Below are 19,264 nucleotides of genomic sequence, written 5' to 3' on the forward strand. Positions count from 1 at the left end.
TGGCTGAATAAGTCATTATCTTCAGCTTACAGGCATTTGACAGACATGTCATGTGCTTTCCTCAGGGTTCATTTTCATATGCATATGTATGTATATTCATTTTTGTATAGAGCTGTCTAATAATAAATACATATGCAAAGGTATTTCTAAGTTGGACTCCTGATACTGCTTCAGAGAACTTTCATTGGTTTGCGTTAATGTAGATCAGTGGTCCCCAAACTCGGTCCTGGGGCCCCCTGCGTATGCCGCAACCACAATCTCAATCTCAATCCCAGAATTTTAACTAGCTGTTATTTTTCTAAATTAGGCATTTGCCGTGTTTAGAGGGATTACTTACCCTCTTAAACCATACCAGAAATAGCTATGCATGTAATAAAGAATAAAAGTCCAATATTCCCATTGTGCTATATTGCAAACAATTACATAAAGAGAGAAACTGAGCTAATTAAAGACTGAGGTGAATCAACAGGTTCCTAATTGGTGAAAGTGTGGACACCTGGCCATAGAAACTAACCAATACGTAGCTAATGTAGGAAGTATTCAAGTACTAAGAAAATAATGAGGTAATATAGCACAATAAGCAGAATATGAACATGGCCATTTTATTTTTCATTGTATGCATGAAAATGTAGCTTTAGAGGGAACATTGCATTTTAAACATGATCTGATTTAAGAGGGTACATAATCCCTCAAAACATGACAAGTACCTCATTTAGAAAAATGAACATCTTTAAAAATCTGAGATTGCGATTATGGTTGGAACAAAAACCAGCGTACACAGGGGGGCCCCAGGACTGAGTTTGAAAACCACTGCTGTAGATAAACAGATTTTCCATATCAAATTGTCAATTTCAAATCAATTTTCTTTTGGATTGGATCGACATTGTGAGCAGCAGGAAGAATGTTCCTGGAATACATATCTCCAGGATACATTTCTGGATTTCCTGAGAAATTCCAAACCCTTCAAACAGTTTTCCATTTTGATTTGATTTTACATTCAAGGATGGCTCTGTCATTGTTACAGACTCACCTGCATTACTGTGTGAGCAACTATGTCAGTGTGTTTAACTATGTGTGTGTGCACGTGTGTGCGTGTGTGTATGTGTGTGTGTGTGTTACTCATGAAGATGAACAGTGATACTGTCTCATCCCCAGCTGAGCTCTTCAACATAAAGTTGTTTGGGCTTGTTGCTAAGTAACAGTGGATAGGGAGTTAAGTGACAGCCAAGCTCATACACATACCAGCCTTGTTTTCACTTCAATGTTGTTTTTCTCATCATGCCCGCTTCCTCTGGACCCTCCTCCTGTATTCTCATTTGTTTATGTCTTAGAGTTTAATTATCCATGGATGAACAAAAACAAAAACTCCTCCCTCTAGACAGGATACATTTCTGCACTATGTTCACAGGCCGAGCAATTCTGAACACAGACTGAAGAAAGCGTTATACAAATCATAATTAATCAGGTTGACTGATTAATATCCCAAATAAATGCTGTAATTGGAATCTTCAACAATCTATATCCGGTTAAAGCATGTGAAATTATATTTTTCCCATCAGTGGAGGGCTATGTCCAACTCAGTTTACAAAAATTTTTTTTTTTTTAAGAATCTACCTAGCCATAGGACATGGTATTTATAGATCATAAATTGAAGCTAAACTTTATCATTCTCAAACACAGGATAAAAACATAAACACACAGTAGTACATATTGTCGTTTATGATTTAATGGCAAGTGTAAATGTGACAAGTAGTAATAATAACAATGATGCGCGGAGTAAAGGAAAATACTCATCCTTTCTATTAACCCAATAGAATCCACGGCAGCGAAGCAATGATTAACGTTAGTACAGTAAATAATACAAGCAATATAAGAAGGCACCGTGCAGTCGTGCAAATTCTCCTTCTCTGCCGTCGTCGCTGGATGGGCTCATTAACAGTGGTCGTCACCACACTAATTTCGTCCTCGTCCGCCATTGGCCGACCTTGGCTACTGATGATGAAAATCTGCGATACATTGTTCTGGCTCTTAAACTGTGGCTGGGTCAATCTCGTTGAAATCCACCTGAAGTACTGAAGAGCCCGCCTGAGTCCAGTGTATGCTGGCCGCGGCGAAGTGCGCGTGAACGGCCAGTCCTGGTTTTCTGAAGGATGTGACGGGGTCCCAGCAAGGAGAGACACAGGGACCTCCAGACTCTGCCCACTCTCGACATCCTTGCAAGTGTTAGCAACGATGGTATTCTGTTTGGAGATGAAAGTTAGATGTCTGCAGATGGGACAAATAATGTTCTCTCTTGTAATATGTCCGTCCCTGCTCACGCTGACCAACGTTTTTACGAGGCAGTCGTGACAAAAGACATGCCCACAGCTCAGCGTCCTCTCCGTGTTTCCGAAACATTCATAGCACACTGGACACTCCATATCCTGCGTTTCGACCTCAGTCGCCGTGCTTTCTTGTGTTTCCATGTCAGCATGCGTTGTTCCTAGCTATTAAAACAAAAATACGCAGTCTGTTTTCCCAGCCATCTCTGCGAATACACAAGTCCGCTCCGCACCTTTCTTGCCACTTTTGAACTCGGTTTCGAGGCAGATTAAAAATGAACGGATCCGCTATCAAGACACCCTTAAGGCTCAAAGCCCTCTCCTCCTGAGAAGTTTTGCGATGGCTTGAATGTTGAAACTTTACACACAACAATGCATGGGCACGCTCGCGCACACACACCTGTCAGCTACCTGCCTTTGTTCAGGAGGAGGCAGCGCCCTTGGGTCAGTCTTATCCGTTTAACTACCTGCACACTCCTGACTTTCAAAAGGAGGAACATGTCAAACTGTCTTTAGTGTTTCGTGGGAAAGCTGTCGAACTGGATTTTCGATATCTGAAAAGGAACTACCAGAAGCCGAAAGCGCTGGCGGCAGTAGGCCTATTGACTTGTGAGGGCAATGTCACATTTTCTGCCGGTGTGCGGCGATCAGCAAGTGCAATCTCACGTTTCTGGTGATGGTACCGAAATGTGATATATACCGAATTAATATATATTCATTTGAAATTGTAATTGTATCTTATCTTGTTTTTTTTTTTGGGGGGGGGGGTTCTGGTAAAGCGCTATATAAATAACGTTATTATTATTATTATTATTATTATTATTATTATTATTATTATTATTATTATTATTATTATTATATACAATGCCTAGATTAGTTTGATCAAATCTAGTGCTGTTTTTTACGACAATTCACTAGCTAACGCAATGCCTCCATCTAGTGGACATAGTATGTAAAAATGTCGATGAAAGCAAGCACATTTAGCATCTGAGATGGGAAATACATTGAATGTAGAAATATATTTATTTTTTATTTATTTATTTATTTATTTATTTATTTATTTATTTATTTATTTATTTATTTATGAGGTCTTAAGGATTGTGATTCTGTAAGCATGTGTCTGGAAGTATAGACAAGTACAAGGAAACTGATATTGTTATGTTGTATGTATCACTTTTAGAGTGACTGGATTGCAGCTTTCTCTTGCTTTGCTTTGTACATTCCTTCCCTATCTGTCCTCTTTGCAGTGCTCTGCAAAAACGGTATGTACTGTAGTTTTAATTTTGTCACCATAATCCCATTCAAAACAATATAAATATCTTTTTTGATTATTACAAAAATCACCCTTCACTTTTAGCACACTTTATTGTGTGTAGATTTAATTTTACATTCAGACCCTTTGCTGTGGCACTCCAAGTCATGTTTGCTTTAATTATCCTTGCGATGTGTCTACAACTTGATTGGAGTCCACCTTGAATTGCTTGGACATAGTTAAAAAGGCACACATCTGTGTATATAAGGTCCCACAATTCACACTGAATGTTAGGACAAAAGGAACCCCTTGAACCCCATGAAGTCCAAGGAACTCTCTGTGATAAAATTGTGCTGAGGAATAGATTGCCGAACAGCATTTAAAGGACTCTGAGGGCATGAGGAAAAACAGATTATGTTGTCTGATGAGACAAAAATGTAACTGCTTGGGCAGAACTCCTGCTCATCACGTTGTTAATACCATCCCCCAGGTTAAGCATGGCGGTCGCAGCATCATGCTATAGGGGTGCTTCTCAGCGGCAGGGACAGGTAGACTGGTCAGAATTGAAGGAAGGATGAATGCAGCCAAATATAGAGAGGTCCTTAAAGAAAACCAGCTCCAGAGAGCACGAGATGTAAGACTGGGGCTTCAGCATGAAAATGACCTGAAGCATACAGCCAAGAAAGTGAATACTTTCTGTGGCCACTGTATGTCATCTGACATGAAAGCTGTTTTATAGTTTACATGCAGTGTCTCATTCTTACAGAGAATAGTAGACAGTAACTTTCCTCCACATTCAGGAGTGCCCCTGCAGCCGGCATCCAGATGGCCAGGCCTGTGGGGTGGCTTTCCACCCCCAAAACTGTGCACATACCCAGAGCACGTGAACCTATTGCAATTCATGGATATTAAAAATATTTTATCGTATTTCTAAAATGGAAAATATGTATCAATTATGCTGAGAGCTGGTTATGCACATTTTCTGTGAAAAAAATATCGCGGAGCTCTGTATTTTCCTGGAGCTCTTCCCATAATATGAACGCAAATTCTAGTCCGTGATAGTTTCATCCATAGACTGCAGAAAATATAATCACAGGGCGTTGCTGACGTTTCCGTGAGTGATGTCATCGTATGCCCTCGCGCACGTTCCGTTCTCCCGTCCCGGAAGCTGAGAATGCAGTTCCCCGTTGGCGCTTTTCGCGAGTAAAGAGAGGGAGGGGAGAGAGAGCCACAGAGAGAAGATGGTGATGTGCTGAAACCTAGACGGACGGAGATACAGGCTTGACATGTGCAGGTAATAAGCATATAATGTAATTATATTTTAGCTCATGTTCATGTGTTCCTGCGCTCAGCCAACCGTTAGCTAAATATTCTGGGGATATTTGGAGTGACTAACGGTGTCAAGTAGGCTACACCCTGGTTGCCAGGCAATGAGAGGAGCTCTGCTTCTTTCTTGACTGTCATTCCGAGACCTAGCCTCGCTCTACTGTTGCAATAAGGTTTCATCCTTCGGTATTTCACAGGTTTCCGATACGTGTAATGGTGGATCCAAATGTGTGCCATGCGTTAGGTCAAAATTAGCAGTTGGGTTTGTCGACAGTAAATTAGCTAACTTGATATTATGAATAACCAGAAATGTACTGATTTACCTAGCTAGCTAAGTTTGCTAACTCATTTGTTACTGTAAGGTATTTAGCTGATCAGATGGTTTAACGTTGCTAACGTGGATATGGTTTTGTACATGTAAGTTACAACAATATGTGTTGTTACCTGTAACAGCTTCTGTCGAAATTATCTACACAACTCTCATTCTTAACGTCGCATGCCCGGACTACAGGATAACGTTAGGAACTAAATTGGATGTGTTAGTGTTCAGCGTCTTTGTAATGTAGGCGCATTTGTTGGTAGTTTATGTCTCTTGCTACCCTTCCAGATAGCCTGCCAGTAGGCTATGTATTAAGCGGGTGCGGTTTGGGCGTGGGGAGGGTTTGGGTGTCGGACCTCAGTTTGCCCGTCTTGGTTGTTGTAACGTTAGCTCAGAGGTTTATCAGTTCGCTAGTGGAGCAAGATAGTTCATGAGATGATAAGCTCTAAATGATGTTCATGAATATAATGTCTTATAAACCACATCGATCAGATATGGCATTGCTTCTGTAGTTATTGTGCGCCCGCCTGTCTGAACACTGAAGGCTACGATTGCCTTGGAGTCTCTGGACTGATTTGAATTAAATGTGAATTTATTGCTCTCCCGCGGCCAAGGAAGCACGGTTTTATTTGTGTTTTAGCAACTGTACGGTACATGTGGTTGTTTTGTATGCATGGTAGTTTTTTGTTGAATGTGATTTTTCTCTACTCTAATATGGGAGGTTAAATACTGCCAATGTTTCAACATACTTAGCCTCATGAATTTACCACTTTAATTGCCTCCCCTCCTCCCCAGTGGTAAATTCAGGAGGCTAAGAATGTTTCTGAAACACTGGCATTAGGCCAGATCTCAGCAAATTGGAAAATAAGCAAAATGGCAGTCAGCCGTATGTATCCCCCCTTCTAGGAGTATTTGCAGGTGGGTTGTGGGTAATACTGGGTGATAGTGAGCCGTCTGTTTCCCAGCACGCAGAGCTCTTGACTGCTTCTTGTGAGCAGGACCTGCGGTGTCTCATTCTGCCCGTAGACGGACGCTCAAAGAGTGCCTAACTTTCTTACTCCATGCTCAAGGCAGCCAGACTTCTACTAGCACAAGCTAAGATGTGTTCAATCTCCTTTCTCTGCCTATTTGAAGGAACAGCTACTTTCTGTCACACACACACGCACAACCACATATTTACACATAGATGCATGGGCGTGCTCTGATAGTGGATATGGTGGTGGTGTAAAAGCACAGCCTCTCGGCGTCTGGACACACTGGGGGACCAGCAGGTTCATCTCGCAGCTGCTGTTGCTAGCGTCCTTCATGCCAGCAGCTGGTTCTTCTGAAGGCAATCTTGTGCAGCTGGTCCTTTGAGCTAACCGGCTCTTTTGCCGAGTGTTTGCCAACCCCAAGTGATCGCATATCAGGTAGGGTTTAGGGGATAGTTACATTCTATGATGCCGACTCTGGTGGGGTCTAGAGAACAAAGTGACATATGCAGCCTGTGGCCTAGTGGAGGAGGTAAATGACTGGTACTCGGAAGGTTATTGGTTCATGCCCCGCACTGCTGTTGGGCCCTTGAGCAAGGCCCTTAACCCCGCATTGCTCCAGAGGGGATTGTCCCCAGCTTAGTCTGATCAATTGTAAGTTGCTTTGGATAAAAGCGTCAGCTATATAACAAATGATTATACACTCTCTCAGAAAGGAGCAGTTGGGGGGTACATTTGTGTGATGATGAGACACGTGTGTGTCCTAGCTCATTGATAAAGAAGGCGCCCAGGGCTCTGCTGTTGGCTTCAGTGTGCAGCTGCTCCAGCTGTGGCCTGTCAGTGTGTGGAGCTGCAGCAGTGTGCAGTGTTCTGCAGGCACGCGTGCACAAGCACAGCTGTGCTGCGGAAGAGCACTGTTTCTCATCGTCGCGGGGAGAGTGTTTACTCTCGTTTTAACGTGTACCCGACGTATGTGACTCGTTGTTGCCTCCTCCTCTCTTCTTTCTCAGTCGCTCCTTTTCTCTCTGCATTCCCATAGTTCTCCCCCTCCCTTTCTCTTTCTCTCTTTCTCCTTCTTTCCCGCTCATCCCATGTGTTTGACCCTCCCCTCCTCATGTCTCTCCATCCATTTGTCTGTCTGTCTCTTTTCCTCATTGTGGGGATTACAGTTTGGTACAGCGCATTGTACTGCCAATGAGAAGCTGGTTTAAGGACTCATTCCCCCAGACAGACAGACAGACAGACAGACAGACAGAAGACGCTCTGCCCTGTCTGACCTCTTGGAAGAATTCCACAGCTGCATCCAACCCTTAGGCTTAAACAGAGAGAAGTATTCCAGAGAGGAAGGGAGGGAGGGAGGGAGGGAGGGAGGGGGAGAGATAAATACGTGTTTCTATGTATTGTCTAACCTCAATCCTGTGCGGCAAAGGAAATGGGCTAACCTGTGTGTGTGTGTGTGTGTGTGTGTTTGTGTGTAAATGTGTGGTGGTGTGTGTGCCTGTGTGACCGATTGTAGCTGATCCTGAGGAATAGGCAGAGAAAGGAGAGCGAACACATCATCTTCTATGAAGAGATGAACTGGAGCAGAGTTGATAAGTAACTGATAGAAGTGGGGTCTGCGTTTCTCCCCTCTCTCCCTCCGCAGACTTATCTACCATGGAAACAGAGATGATCCCCAAATTCTCTTCAAAAGACGAGGAAATCGATTACTGGAAGACTCTTTCTCTCGAGTACAAGAAAAGGTAAAATAAACAATTCCTCTAGTTTTGACACCCCACACCCCACACATACTTTGAATCCAGAATTCAACACTACATAGCTTACTTATATTTAGCCTCTCTAGTAGGGTGGAGTATACCGGAAGCATCGCTCCCAATACATCCCAATACATTATCTCCCTATAGTGTCACGCACATTGCTGGTAAGATGACACCTACACGCGCACACACAAACCCCAAGTCTTAAGTAAAGTGCAGCTTTCCAGCAGCACTGCTTTGGCTGATGGCCCTTTCCCCCGCCCAGCTGCCAGGAGGCGCGGGACGAGCTGCAGGAGTTCCAGGAGGGCAGCAGGGAGCTGGAGGCCGAGCTGGAGGCACAGCTGGGGCAGGCGGAGAGCCGGATCAGAGACCTGCAGGCGGAGAACCACAGGCTGAAGAGCGAGGTGGACACCCTCAGGGTATGAGAGGGCGGGGTTCCCTGTCCTACATCCACAGTACACCTACGTGTGATATCAGTACAGTTTGACCGCGTTGGTGCTGACGGTTGCGGTCGCGGTCGCGGTTGTGTCCCTTCCCCAGGAGAAGCTGGAGCAGCAGTATGCGCAGAGCTACAAGCAGATCTCCGTGCTGGAGGACGACCTGGGCCAGACTCGCGGCATCAAGGAGCAGCTGTACCGATACGTGAGGGAGCTGGAGCAGGCCAACGACGACCTGGAGAGGGCCAAGAGGTCAGGGGACACATGATTACACACACACACACACACACGCATACACACACACACACGCATACACACTCCCATACACACTCCCATACACACACACACACACACACACACACACACACACACACACACACACACACTCATACACACACTCATACACACACACATACACACACTCATACACACACACACACACACTCGCATACACGCACACACACAGAAGCAGATGTTTCTCTTTTCTGTTTTTTTACTGTGTATCCGTGGCCCCCCAGGGCGACCATCGTGTCCCTGGAGGACTTTGAGGCTCGGCTGAACCAGGCCATAGAGAGGAACGCCTTCCTGGAGAGCGAGCTGGACGAGAAGGAGTCGCTCCTGGTGTCTGTGCAGAGGCTGAAAGACGAGGCCAGAGGTGCGTAGCCCCCTTCCCCTGTGCGTGGCCTGAGATATCTGCGTCACTTATTTCCTGCTTCCGGGTCATTGTGATGTATCAACCCCGTATTGGATACAACGCTATCGCATGATTGTGAGCGCTACGATTTTTGCGTATGTGTTCAAATTCACGCTCTTGCCGTTACTAGCCCGTCGGCTAAGGAAGTTATTACTGCACGCTATGTAGCTAGCACTGTGAGTAGATGGCAAGCTAATACAGAAAAAAGTACACAATTATGTGATAGTGCTGTATCCAATAAGGGGTCGATGCATCACGATGACCCTGGAACGAGGGAATAGGTGACGCAGATATCTCCCGGGGGCTGAAATTGGCTTGGCTGGAGCGTGCGTTTAGCGGCCGGCTGACCCTCTCTCTCTCTCTCTCGTTGGGCAGACCTGCGGCAGGAGCTGGCGGTGCGGGACAGGAGCGTGGATGGCAGCAGGATGTCGGCTCCGAGCTCGCCCACGCTAGACATCGACAGGGCAGACTGCGCCGTGCAGGCCTCTCTGTCCCTCCCGGCCACACCCCTGGGCAAGATCATGGATAACGCCTTCCTCAGCCAGAAAGGTAGGCCCCGCAAGCTCCCACTTCTCTCTCATTTTGGAAAGCTTGTTGTAAATGTCACCAAAACCTTTTGTCAAAACCAGTACATGCTTTCATGAATATAATGCGTTTTGTTACATTGCTATGTAAAAAGAAAAGTTATAGACAGGATTTGATATAGCGGTCATGATATATGTAATTGGTGATTCGCTTTTTGGATATTAATTCTGGTCTCTCTGAGCCGTCAGTCACATGACCCCACGTGTGTTTTCTCATTGGTCAGTTCTGAACAATGGCAGCTCTCCCCTGACACCGTCAGCCAGGATATCAGCTCTCAACATTGTGGGGGACCTGCTGCGGAAAGTAGGGGTGAGTGCAGGCTTCCTGCAGTGTGTGTGGGTTTGAGGGTTGACTTAGCGCTGCCTTTAGGTTCTCAGTCCCTTCACTCTGTGAAGGGTTAACATGTTATTGTCCATATTATTATTCTCATTATTTTTCATTTTATATATGTATATTTATATAACGATGTGTTCAGTCCTGATCGACGTTACTTTTATCCTGGATGACTGAGTAGCTGCTGTGCGAACCACAGATATCTCACAACATGTTTTGCTTGTGTGTCGAAAATGAGGTAGTTTTCCTTCAAACTGGCACGGACACTTACAGGGTATAAAGGATTGCTGTGAATAATACTTTTTTGGATGGTGTTGACTCTGTCAACAAGCGTGCTCTTTCTGCAGAAATAACGACCCTTATTGTCGGATTTAGTGTGAAATGTTTTCCGGACTGGATTGCTCCGCTGGATTTTTGTTTCCCAGCCCAACAACTGCAATGAATGTCACTTTGGACAGAAGGCTGTCGGGTGAATGTAATGTGCTGTAATGTGGATGTAGAGAGTTTGCAGTTGGGATGTGTTTGTGTGTTTTCAGGCCCTGGAGTCCAAACTGGCCGCGTGCAGAAGCATGGCCAAAGACCAGGCCACCAGGAGGGCTCTGACGGGCATTACCAACGGCAGCATCGGTAGCGGCAAGTTCTCCCACACGCTTCAGTCCTGCTCCGACAAACCGTGAGTGCAAAACCTACACCGCATAACCTACTGCGTCTGTACACCGCGTAACCTACTGCGTCTGTACACCGCATAACCTCTTGAGTCTGTACACCGCATAACCTACTGCGTCTGTACACCGCATAACCTCTTGAGTCTGCAACAAAGCATGTATGTTTAAAAATATACTGCATGAAACTTCTGTTGCTTTCCTGAAAAGAGATGTAGGATGTGGCACTTTAAGGTATCTCTGTCTCTCTCTGCAGGATTGTGAATGGCCTGGGTCCAGGCACACTGGCGGCCATCACCTCCCCTCGCACAGTGTCCCCACCCAGCATACTGCCTCTTAGCATCTGACCCATCCCCCACCCCTCACCCGCCTCTGCAAGACAAGGGCACAGAGAGGACCCTGGTATGAGCCCGGAGGGGCCCGGCCAATCACAGGCCTCCCTCTGCTTGCACTGATTGCATCTGTGCAGATGCTCCACCCCCTTTTGTGAGAGAAGGGGGATTGGGCTCCGCCCACATGTTTTCCTATAGAACCTACCTAGGTCTTCAACCTACTATCATTTCTTGCTGTTTTTTTTTTTTTGTTTGTTTTGTTTATTTATTTTGTGTATACATTCATTGAGCACTTTATTAGGTATTTATTAGATTTATTCTGTAGCCTATCCACTTAGAGTTATGATGCGTTGTGTGTTCAGAGATGCTCTTCTGCATACCAATGTTGTAATGTGTGGTCATTTGCATTACTGTCACCTTCCTGTCGGCTTTGACCAGTCTGCCCATTCTCCACTGACCTCTCATTAAGGTGTTTTTGCCCGCAGAACTGCTGTTCACTGGATGTTTTTTTGTTTTTTGCACCATTCTCTGCAAACTCTAGAGGCTGTTGTGTGTGAGAGATCAGGAGTTATATTCTGGCACCAATCATTCCACGCTCAAAGTCTCATTTAGATCTAATTTCTTCTCCATTCAGACATTTGGTCTGAAAAACGGCTGAACCTCTTGACACATTAGTTGCTACCACATGATTGGCTAATTAAATATTTGCATTAACAAGCTGGTGTACAGGTCTACCTAATAAAGTGCCCAGTGAGTGTGTGTAAAGTGTGCGTGTGCATGTGCGCGCATGTAAGCGTGGGTTGGTTGGTTTGTTTGCACTTCGGATAAATTGCGCAAGTACATTTTCCTTTTTGGAAAATAATTTTAACGACTGACAAAAATATTTATTTGAATTCATTGCTGTGTAAGTAGCTAGGATCGCTCTCGCATCCGCGTGTGTGCGTGCCGTGCGCGCGGAAAGAAGAGCAGGGAACGCGCGACTGACACGATGGAGTCCAGTCTGTGGGGTGAGACGCTCCTCAGAGAAGTTTCTGGAAGGACGGGGGGGGGAGTGGCGCTACCTGGCCACAGGCAGCATGGCGCATCGGGAAGGAAACTGGACTGCTGCTGGTCAGTTTACAGGCTGAAATCTCCGCTGTAGCACTGCTGCTGCACCCTGCAGCAAGGTTTTTAGATCAATTATTTGCTTAATCATAAATTACTGATGTTTTAATAAGATGGTAAAAATAATAATAATAAATAATAAAAATAATAAATAAATGCCAAAAGAAGAGCCATGTTTACTGACCAAGCAATTATGGCCCTTCTTTTCTCATTTGTTTATTAGCAGTAAATCTGTTTAGACCGTTACTGCCCTGACAGTGAGATATTTTGAAGGTTTTTTGTTTTAAATGTATGTAATGTTGTCCACTTGTGTCCAGGCAGAGGAGTGGTCTTTTACAGCAAGCCTCTACGATACGAGTCACATGGGTAACGATCCACTGTCCAACATGGTCGAGCCAACATCCTGACCCGTTTTTATACGTTTAAAGAAAAGCAAAAGTGTGGGTGTTTTTTTTAGGCTGTGATTGTGGTCTGAATGTGTTTCACGGTTCTCGTGCTTTTGGCATTATTGCCATTGTGAGAACTGACGTTGTGCTCATGTGCCACTTTAGGTTTTTTTTCAGAGTTGGATTTTGTGAAATGCATTCCAGGTTTGATTTTATATAAATAAATGCTTTCCGGGTTTGATTTTCACTGAACGCATTTTGTTTCCTATTTGCTTTCTTCCACTCTGCGGTGCTCCCCATCTAAAAGTAGGTTATTCTTCCACAGGTTGGCTTATCTACATGGGGAGGTCCACAAAACCCACACCCATGTTCAACCTGAGTGATACATTCAGGCAGGGGGAACAGGGTTTAAAAAAATTATTTAAAACAATTCACTGGATTTACCAGTAATTGTCATGACATTTCAGTCACAATGCCGGGGCGAATGTACAGTCAAAGCTGTAATGATAAACAAAATTTGCCCTTCAGGTATCTTGGCAACGCCCTTTGTAAATACTCTTGGTTTCTAAGGTTTTATATATAATTCACCTGCCAGTGTGGAGACTGATTTATCTCAGATTGTTTAGGGCATGTGTTTTAATTGGTGTACATTGTAAATGATGTATGTTAAAGCTCTTAAAACCTGATGTGAAACTGTTTGTGTACTGTTGAAATCTGTCAATAAAGAAATTGAAACCCAGGGTTGTGTTTGATCTGTTCCAGCAGTGTTTTTAAATAAAAATATGGATGCCAATATGGATTAAGGTATTACATTAATAGTTTCAGAAACGTGTGGAAAACCATGAAGCTGTAAAAATGTTTCTGTTTTCTTATCTGTTTTTAGTGGCCAGTTTAACATCTTTGATTTGACTCCTTACTAATTTTGCAGTGGAACAAGTGCCTTTTGGCGCCACCAGGAGGAGTTTAGTGTGTTTACAATTAAAGTGTTTACATTTGGCTGTCAACCTCAGTACGGATATAAAGTCGTCCCTTACTGGTGTCTCAAATAGCCAAAATACACATACTTCCATTCATATTTTGATCAATATGTGAATTGTTTTTTTTAGATGTTTCGTTTATTTCTCCGAGGCAGAATTATTTTTCCCTACGTCATATTTCCGCGCCCTATATGGCGTAAAAATGTGCAGTCCTGTTCTGTTGTGGCAAAGAGTTTACATGGGTTAGCTCATCTGGCTGTGGACGCAACCAGAAATACTTTAATGCTAAAACTGTCTGACAAAACTGAGCATCTGGGATGGAAATCATTCTATTGGCGTTTCATTACAAATGAAATTATGTACTAGTGTAGCTATATAAAAAGCAGAAAATGCTCAAATGGAAGGTCAGAAGCATTCAAATGACTACTACGAGTTTGCGCCCAGATGTATAATATTCGTGCTGAATTATGTTATCCAACTTTTACGAAATTCTTAAATTTTGACAAAGAAACATAACTACCGCTGTATTTCAGATTGTTTACGCTATTTTATTTTACTCTTGAAAACACTTAGCCTTTTGTGAACTGTCCGCGACTGTCCAGTAGATGGTAACACACGACAGAGATGCGACTAGCAGCAGCACCAGGAGCAGTACGCAAATGTCTGCCAGGTTTAGCCCGATTATGCCGCTTGTCTACAGTTATGTATCGGGAAATCTGTCGGCTACCTGGAGAGGATATCCAAAAAAAATCTGAACTACACTCCAAAGAGGCCACACTCTACGTACACGTAAGCACAACAGGATTACTGCAGTTCTGTACATAATAGAAAAGAATAGGTCTGATGATTTGTATTATTATTATTTTTTTATTTCGAAATGTTTTTAAGCAAGTCTAGCCTGTGTAATTAATTTCGTCCTGAAATGTAGTGCTTGATCACAAAGCGTACGTTTTCATTTTAACTTGGACTTGAAATTGAAGGGGAGCACTGCTCAGAGGATGAAAATCTATCAAGTCCTCATTTGAGTGCCAGTGAAACTGAGTGCAGGCTACATCTTTAACACCAGGAAATATTGTTTCTGTGGAGAAAAATGAACAGCTCACTCTCTCCCCTCAAGAAGGTGTCTCATCACAGAGAATTGAGTAAAGTGATAGATCACGAAGTAAATAGGATAGGAGTTACTGTGTGTGGTACTGTTTAGATTGTCAATGTCAATCTTATTAAACCCAACGTTTTGCTACGGTTTTTGTGTTGAACCATACGAAAGTGTCTGCTAAATGGCAGTAATGTAATGTAACCAACTACAAGCTGAATTGCAGTCATAACATTATTAATGGACAAACAGGAGTCTACAAATATGCAGCATATAAATTATCTTTATCTCTCTCTATATATTTTTTCTCTGCCTCCCCCAGTGGCCATATTGTCTAAGACGCTGCTCCTATTGCAACTTCAACAAGTACATCTCCCGATCTGTCAATCATGTTGACATGGCGACATGTCTGCAGCGGGAGACGGAGACACTGCTGAGACTTAGCCAGGTGTCCAGGTGAGTGACACCGAACAAGTAGCCAACAAATGAAATTCTTACCTCACTCCAGTCTGTGGGACTCTGCTCCCCAGTGTCCTTCCCACAGTCCTCCTGTTCCTCCTTTCTCCCTGGAACTTCTCTCTGTCTCTTCATTCTCGTCCTCAGTGTTGCCTCTGTGTTTTTTGGGGGAGGAACTCCCAGCCTGGCTCCGCCCTCAACCATTGCTGCCGTCTTGGAGACCGTTGCTAAGCACGCTGGTCTCCGGGCAGATGCTGAGGTGACGCTAGAGGTCAACCCCACCCCTTTCGGCATGGCCAAGCTGGCCGACTTCCGTCATGCTGGGGTCAACCGATACTCCGTGGGAGTGCAAGTCAGTCATGCGCATTTTCAATAACATGCACTTCTACACACGAAAACACACACACACACACACACACACACACGTGTAGCAAAACAAAATCACACTTTATTTTCTTGAGCTGGGTTTTTATTGGTTATTTTTCATCCTTTGTAGTCACTGCATGACGAGGACCTGAGGGTGCTGGGGAGGGACCACGATTCCCAACATGCCTTGCGCACAGTGGAGGAGGCGCGGCGATTGTGCCCGGGGCGCGTGTCTGTTGATGTCATCTTTGGGCGCCCAGGACAAAGCCTGGACCACTGGGAGGCTGAGCTGGAGGAGCTGCTATTGGTCTGTGATGATCATGTGTCTCTGTATCAGCTCACTCTGGAGAGGGGCACACATCTGTTCAAGCAAGTGCAGGCAGGCCAGCTGAGCCTGCCGGGGGATGAGGTCATGGCCCGAATGTACGAGTCAGCGCGGAGGATTCTGCAAGAAAGAGGTTTCCTGCAATATGAGGTGTCCAACTTTGCCAGAAATGTAAGTCGTCAAAACGGGTAATTTAGCTCGTGTCCATATTAGGAGTCCTTCATAGGAGTCAGAGAATGTGTGAAAAAGCACTCACACAGGAGAAAGCACAAGTGAGTGCGCTCGTGCTTTAATTCCTTACTGGACATAACATTACCATTGTTGTGTAATGCTGTAAGTAAAATAATGGCATGTTATGATTATCTTAATTTAATACAAGAATTTTACTTGCAGGGAGCGGTTAGTTCACACAACCTTGCTTACTGGAGGGCAGGGGAATTCCTTGGTGTGGGACCAGGTGAGGTTTTGAATAAGGAAGAGGTGCTATGCACGTCCATTCTGTTACTGAACCACATCCCCATCCCTTCCATTTACAGTCCCTATCAAGCACCCTCGCCAGTAGGCTATAGACTGCCACTGTGATCCATCCCACTCAGTGAGACCCATTCAGCAAGTGATTACAACTGTCACTAGTCACTACGTACTCACTGTATTCATGTGTGTATGTATGTATGTGTGTGTGTGTTTGTTTTCCCTCTCAGGAGCGCACGGTCGCTTTGTTCCCCGGGAGAAGGGTGGGGTTTTCAGGGAGGCTCGGACTCAGACCCTGGAGCCAGACGTTTGGATGTCGGAGGTGAAGCGCTGGGGCCACGCAACCCGTAGAAGGGTGGAGCTTGGACATGTGGAGCTGTAAGTGCCGTTTGCTCTGTGTTAGTGATGAGTGACTTGCTCTCTCTGTACCCAGAGGTTAGAAGAGGTGTTGGTTATGACTTTCTTTCTGCATCTGCAGGTTGGCTGAGATGTTGGTTATGACTCTGTCTCTCTGTACCCACAGGTTGGAAGAAGTGTTGGTTATGGGCCTGCGTCTGACAGAGGGGATATCTCACCAGGTGGGGGTGGTCCTCTGTGTGTAATGCTAGTCTCCATCCACATGCCTGGGTGGAGCTTGTGTGGTGTCCTGTTGGTCACAGTGTAGCCACACCAAAAAGAAGATAATTAAAAGAAAGTAATTTGTGTTGTGTTGTTTGTGTAACGCTCCCAAGAACCGCTATTTTGCCCTGCACAATGCACTTGTATGCGTGCCTGTTTGTATTTGTGTGTGCACGTGTGTGTCTCCATGTATCTGTATGGGCCTTTACCTGTGTGTGTCTGACAGCACTGGGGCCTGTTCAGTCCTGGATTGGATCTCCAGCAGGTGGTGGGGGAGAGTACAGAGGTAAAGGAGTTGCAGGAGCAGGGACTGCTCATCTTAGACCACAGGTAAACCAGCCGAGAGGAGCAGTCTCCATATGTTACATGTTACATGCTCCATGGTGAGTCTCTCTGTATGACAGTGTGTTAGAGGCTCACTGTGTGAGTCTCTCTGTATTATAGTGTGTTATAGGGTTCCTGTGTGAGTCTCTCTGTATTATAGTGTGTTATAGACTTCCTGTGTGAGTCTCTCTGTATTATAGTGTGTTATAGGGTTCCTGTGTGAGTCTCTCTGTATTATAGTGTGTTATAGACTTCCTGTGTGAGTCTCTCTGTATTATAGTGTGTTATAAGGTTCCTGTGTGAGTCTCTCTGTATTATAGTGTGTTATAGACTTCCTGTGCGAGTCTCTCTGTATTATTGTGTGTTATAGAGTTCCTGTGCGAGTCTCTCTGTATTATAGTGTGTTATAGGGTTCCTGTGTGAGTCTCTCTGTATTATAGTGTGTTATAGACTTCCTGTGCAAGTCTCTCTGTATTATAGTGTGTTATAGGCTTCCTATGTGTGTCTCTCTGTATTATAGTGTGTTATAGGGTTCCTGTGTGAGTCTCTCTGTATTATAGTGTGTTATAGGGTTCCTGTGTGAGTCTCTCTGTATTATAATGTGTTATAGGGTTCCTGTGTGAGTCTCTCTGTATTATAGTGTGTTATAGGCTTCCTATGTGTGTCTCTCTGTATTATAGTGTGTTATAAGGTTCCTGTGTGAGTCTCTCTGTATTATAGTGTGTTATAAGGTTCCTGTGTGAGTCTCTCTGTATTATAGTGTGTTATAGGGTTCCTGTGTGAGTCTCTCTGTATTATAGTGTGTTATAGGGTTCCTGTGTGAGTCTCTCTGTATTATAGTGTGTTATAGGGTTCCTGTGTGTGTCTATCTGTATTATAGTGTGTTATAGGCTCCATACACTCTCTCTTCTCTCTGTTTCTTCAGAGGTCTGCGCTGTTCCTGGGAGGGGCTGGCTGTTCTGGACAGTCTGCTGCCCCCCCTGCTCCTGGGGTTGCAGGCACATGGTCACACCGCAGGGTTGCGAGGGGAGCATACCACAGGGTTAGAGTGAGGTTTGGGTGGTGGGAGTGTAAGTAGAGGAACACACCTAAAGACCACCTCAGAGGGTGGGAAATGAACAGGCCAGCGTGTGGCGTTTGCCCAGCACCCCCAGCCAGGGCTGTCATCGCAGTCCCCTACAGTGTCTCCATGCGCGGTGAGACTCATGCCTCGGCCCCCTTGTGTCTGTGGCCGGGCCATGCGCGCCAGACTCCATGCGTGCCAGACTCCATGCGTACCAGACTCCATGCGTGCCAGACTCCATGTGTACCGGCATGGGAACACCTGCCCAGAGGTGCCATATGGGTTGGCGGGGTTCGCCTCGTTCCGAAAAACCCGCAACACCCTGGGGCGCAAGGTAAACTACTAAACCCATTGTTCAGATGGATTGATGGTTGTGAACTATTTTTGGCATGTTTTATATATTTTATAAGTATAACTTCAACTGTATACATATAAAAAGGGAAGTAAACTATGGATGTAAATACCCTGAAATTAAAGGTGACAGTCTGCACGTTGACCTGTTTCATTTCAAATCCAATGTGCAGAGCCAAAAGAACAGAAATTGTGTGTCTGTCCAAATAGTTACGGACTGCACTGCATACGTCTCTGTGCCTGAGTGAAGCTCCAGATGATGAGTGTGTGGGTGAGTGGTAATCATGGTGGAATAAGCTGTGGGGCAGTAGGTTTGGGCATTTGGTAAAAGTTCATGTAGGAGGCCCGGTAGGCTACTGAGATTGATGAAGGATATATGCGCATTTATCTAAGAATGCATCTGGGAATAACTCGGCCTTTAACCACGCAGAGAAGGGTGCATCTACACAGTTCCACCGTCCCTCAGCATGGACATGCACGGGCATTGATGTCTTATCCACAGTTTTCTCGCCCAATTTGGTTCCCTGTAGACAAAAGTCGTGAGTAAATGAAAACAAAGCCGTGGGTAGCGTTTTTGGGCTAATCATGTTTTTTGTGACTAATCATGGTGTGATGAATAGCCTGTTACTAAATAATAATATATTGAGTGTTTTATTAATATGCTGATATTTTGTCAAACCATTATCTCATCTCTCCTCGTGATAATGAAAATTGCACATAAGTCCCACCAGGTCTGTGGCT

The 19,264-nt window shown here is 44.7% G+C and overlaps 3 protein-coding genes across 3 annotated transcripts; 2 read left to right on the forward strand and 1 right to left on the reverse strand.

Annotated features, from left to right (window-relative positions):
* Positions 1-1,708: 1,708 nt before the first annotated feature.
* Positions 1,709-2,790, reverse strand: LOC133114795 (RING finger protein 222). Its single transcript, XM_061224446.1, has one exon. The coding sequence runs from the start codon at positions 2,463-2,465 to the stop codon at positions 1,803-1,805; it is 663 nt and encodes a 220-aa protein (XP_061080430.1). The 5' UTR covers positions 2,466-2,790; the 3' UTR covers positions 1,709-1,802.
* A 1,946-nt stretch (positions 2,791-4,736) lies between these two features.
* Positions 4,737-13,218, forward strand: LOC133114793 (nuclear distribution protein nudE-like 1-B). Its single transcript, XM_061224445.1, has 9 exons — positions 4,737-4,867; positions 7,835-7,931; positions 8,212-8,365; positions 8,487-8,635; positions 8,902-9,038; positions 9,453-9,626; positions 9,886-9,971; positions 10,532-10,668; positions 10,914-13,218. Exons 2-9 carry the CDS (start codon positions 7,846-7,848, stop codon positions 11,002-11,004), a joined length of 1,014 nt encoding a protein of 337 aa, XP_061080429.1. The 5' UTR covers positions 4,737-4,867; positions 7,835-7,845; the 3' UTR covers positions 11,005-13,218.
* Positions 13,219-13,681: 463 nt separating this feature from the next.
* On the forward strand, positions 13,682-18,630 carry rsad1 (radical S-adenosyl methionine domain containing 1). The gene is made up of 9 exons (XM_061224444.1): positions 13,682-14,245; positions 14,872-15,005; positions 15,153-15,357; positions 15,502-15,867; positions 16,090-16,153; positions 16,398-16,545; positions 16,691-16,745; positions 17,012-17,115; positions 18,035-18,630. Exons 1-9 carry the CDS (start codon positions 14,081-14,083, stop codon positions 18,159-18,161), a joined length of 1,368 nt encoding a protein of 455 aa, XP_061080428.1. The 5' UTR covers positions 13,682-14,080; the 3' UTR covers positions 18,162-18,630.
* The last annotated feature ends 634 nt before the right edge of the window (positions 18,631-19,264 follow it).

The sequence above is a fragment of the Conger conger genome, chromosome 16, assembly GCF_963514075.1.
Source record: "Conger conger chromosome 16, fConCon1.1, whole genome shotgun sequence".
Lineage (NCBI taxonomy): Eukaryota > Metazoa > Chordata > Actinopteri > Anguilliformes > Congridae > Conger > Conger conger.

What these genes read in the sequence shown, in the direction of transcription:
- LOC133114795 (XM_061224446.1), bottom strand. Translation starts at nt 2,465, where the DNA reads ATGGAAACACAAGAAAGCACGGCGACTGAGGTCGAAACGCAGGATATG.
- rsad1 (XM_061224444.1), top strand. Translation starts at nt 14,081, where the DNA reads ATGCGACTAGCAGCAGCACCAGGAGCAGTACGCAAATGTCTGCCAGGT. An exon ending in AGACTTAGCCAGGTGTCCAG is followed by an intron (nt 15,006 to 15,152) that starts GTGAGTGACACC and finishes TCTCGTCCTCAG; the next exon opens with TGTTGCCTCTGTGTTTTTTG. An exon ending in CAGAGGGGATATCTCACCAG is followed by an intron (nt 16,746 to 17,011) that starts GTGGGGGTGGTC and finishes TGTGTCTGACAG; the next exon opens with CACTGGGGCCTGTTCAGTCC.
- LOC133114793 (XM_061224445.1), top strand. Translation starts at nt 7,846, where the DNA reads ATGGAAACAGAGATGATCCCCAAATTCTCTTCAAAAGACGAGGAAATC. An exon ending in TCTCTCGAGTACAAGAAAAG is followed by an intron (nt 7,932 to 8,211) that starts GTAAAATAAACA and finishes TCCCCCGCCCAG; the next exon opens with CTGCCAGGAGGCGCGGGACG. An exon ending in GCTGAAAGACGAGGCCAGAG is followed by an intron (nt 9,039 to 9,452) that starts GTGCGTAGCCCC and finishes CTCGTTGGGCAG; the next exon opens with ACCTGCGGCAGGAGCTGGCG.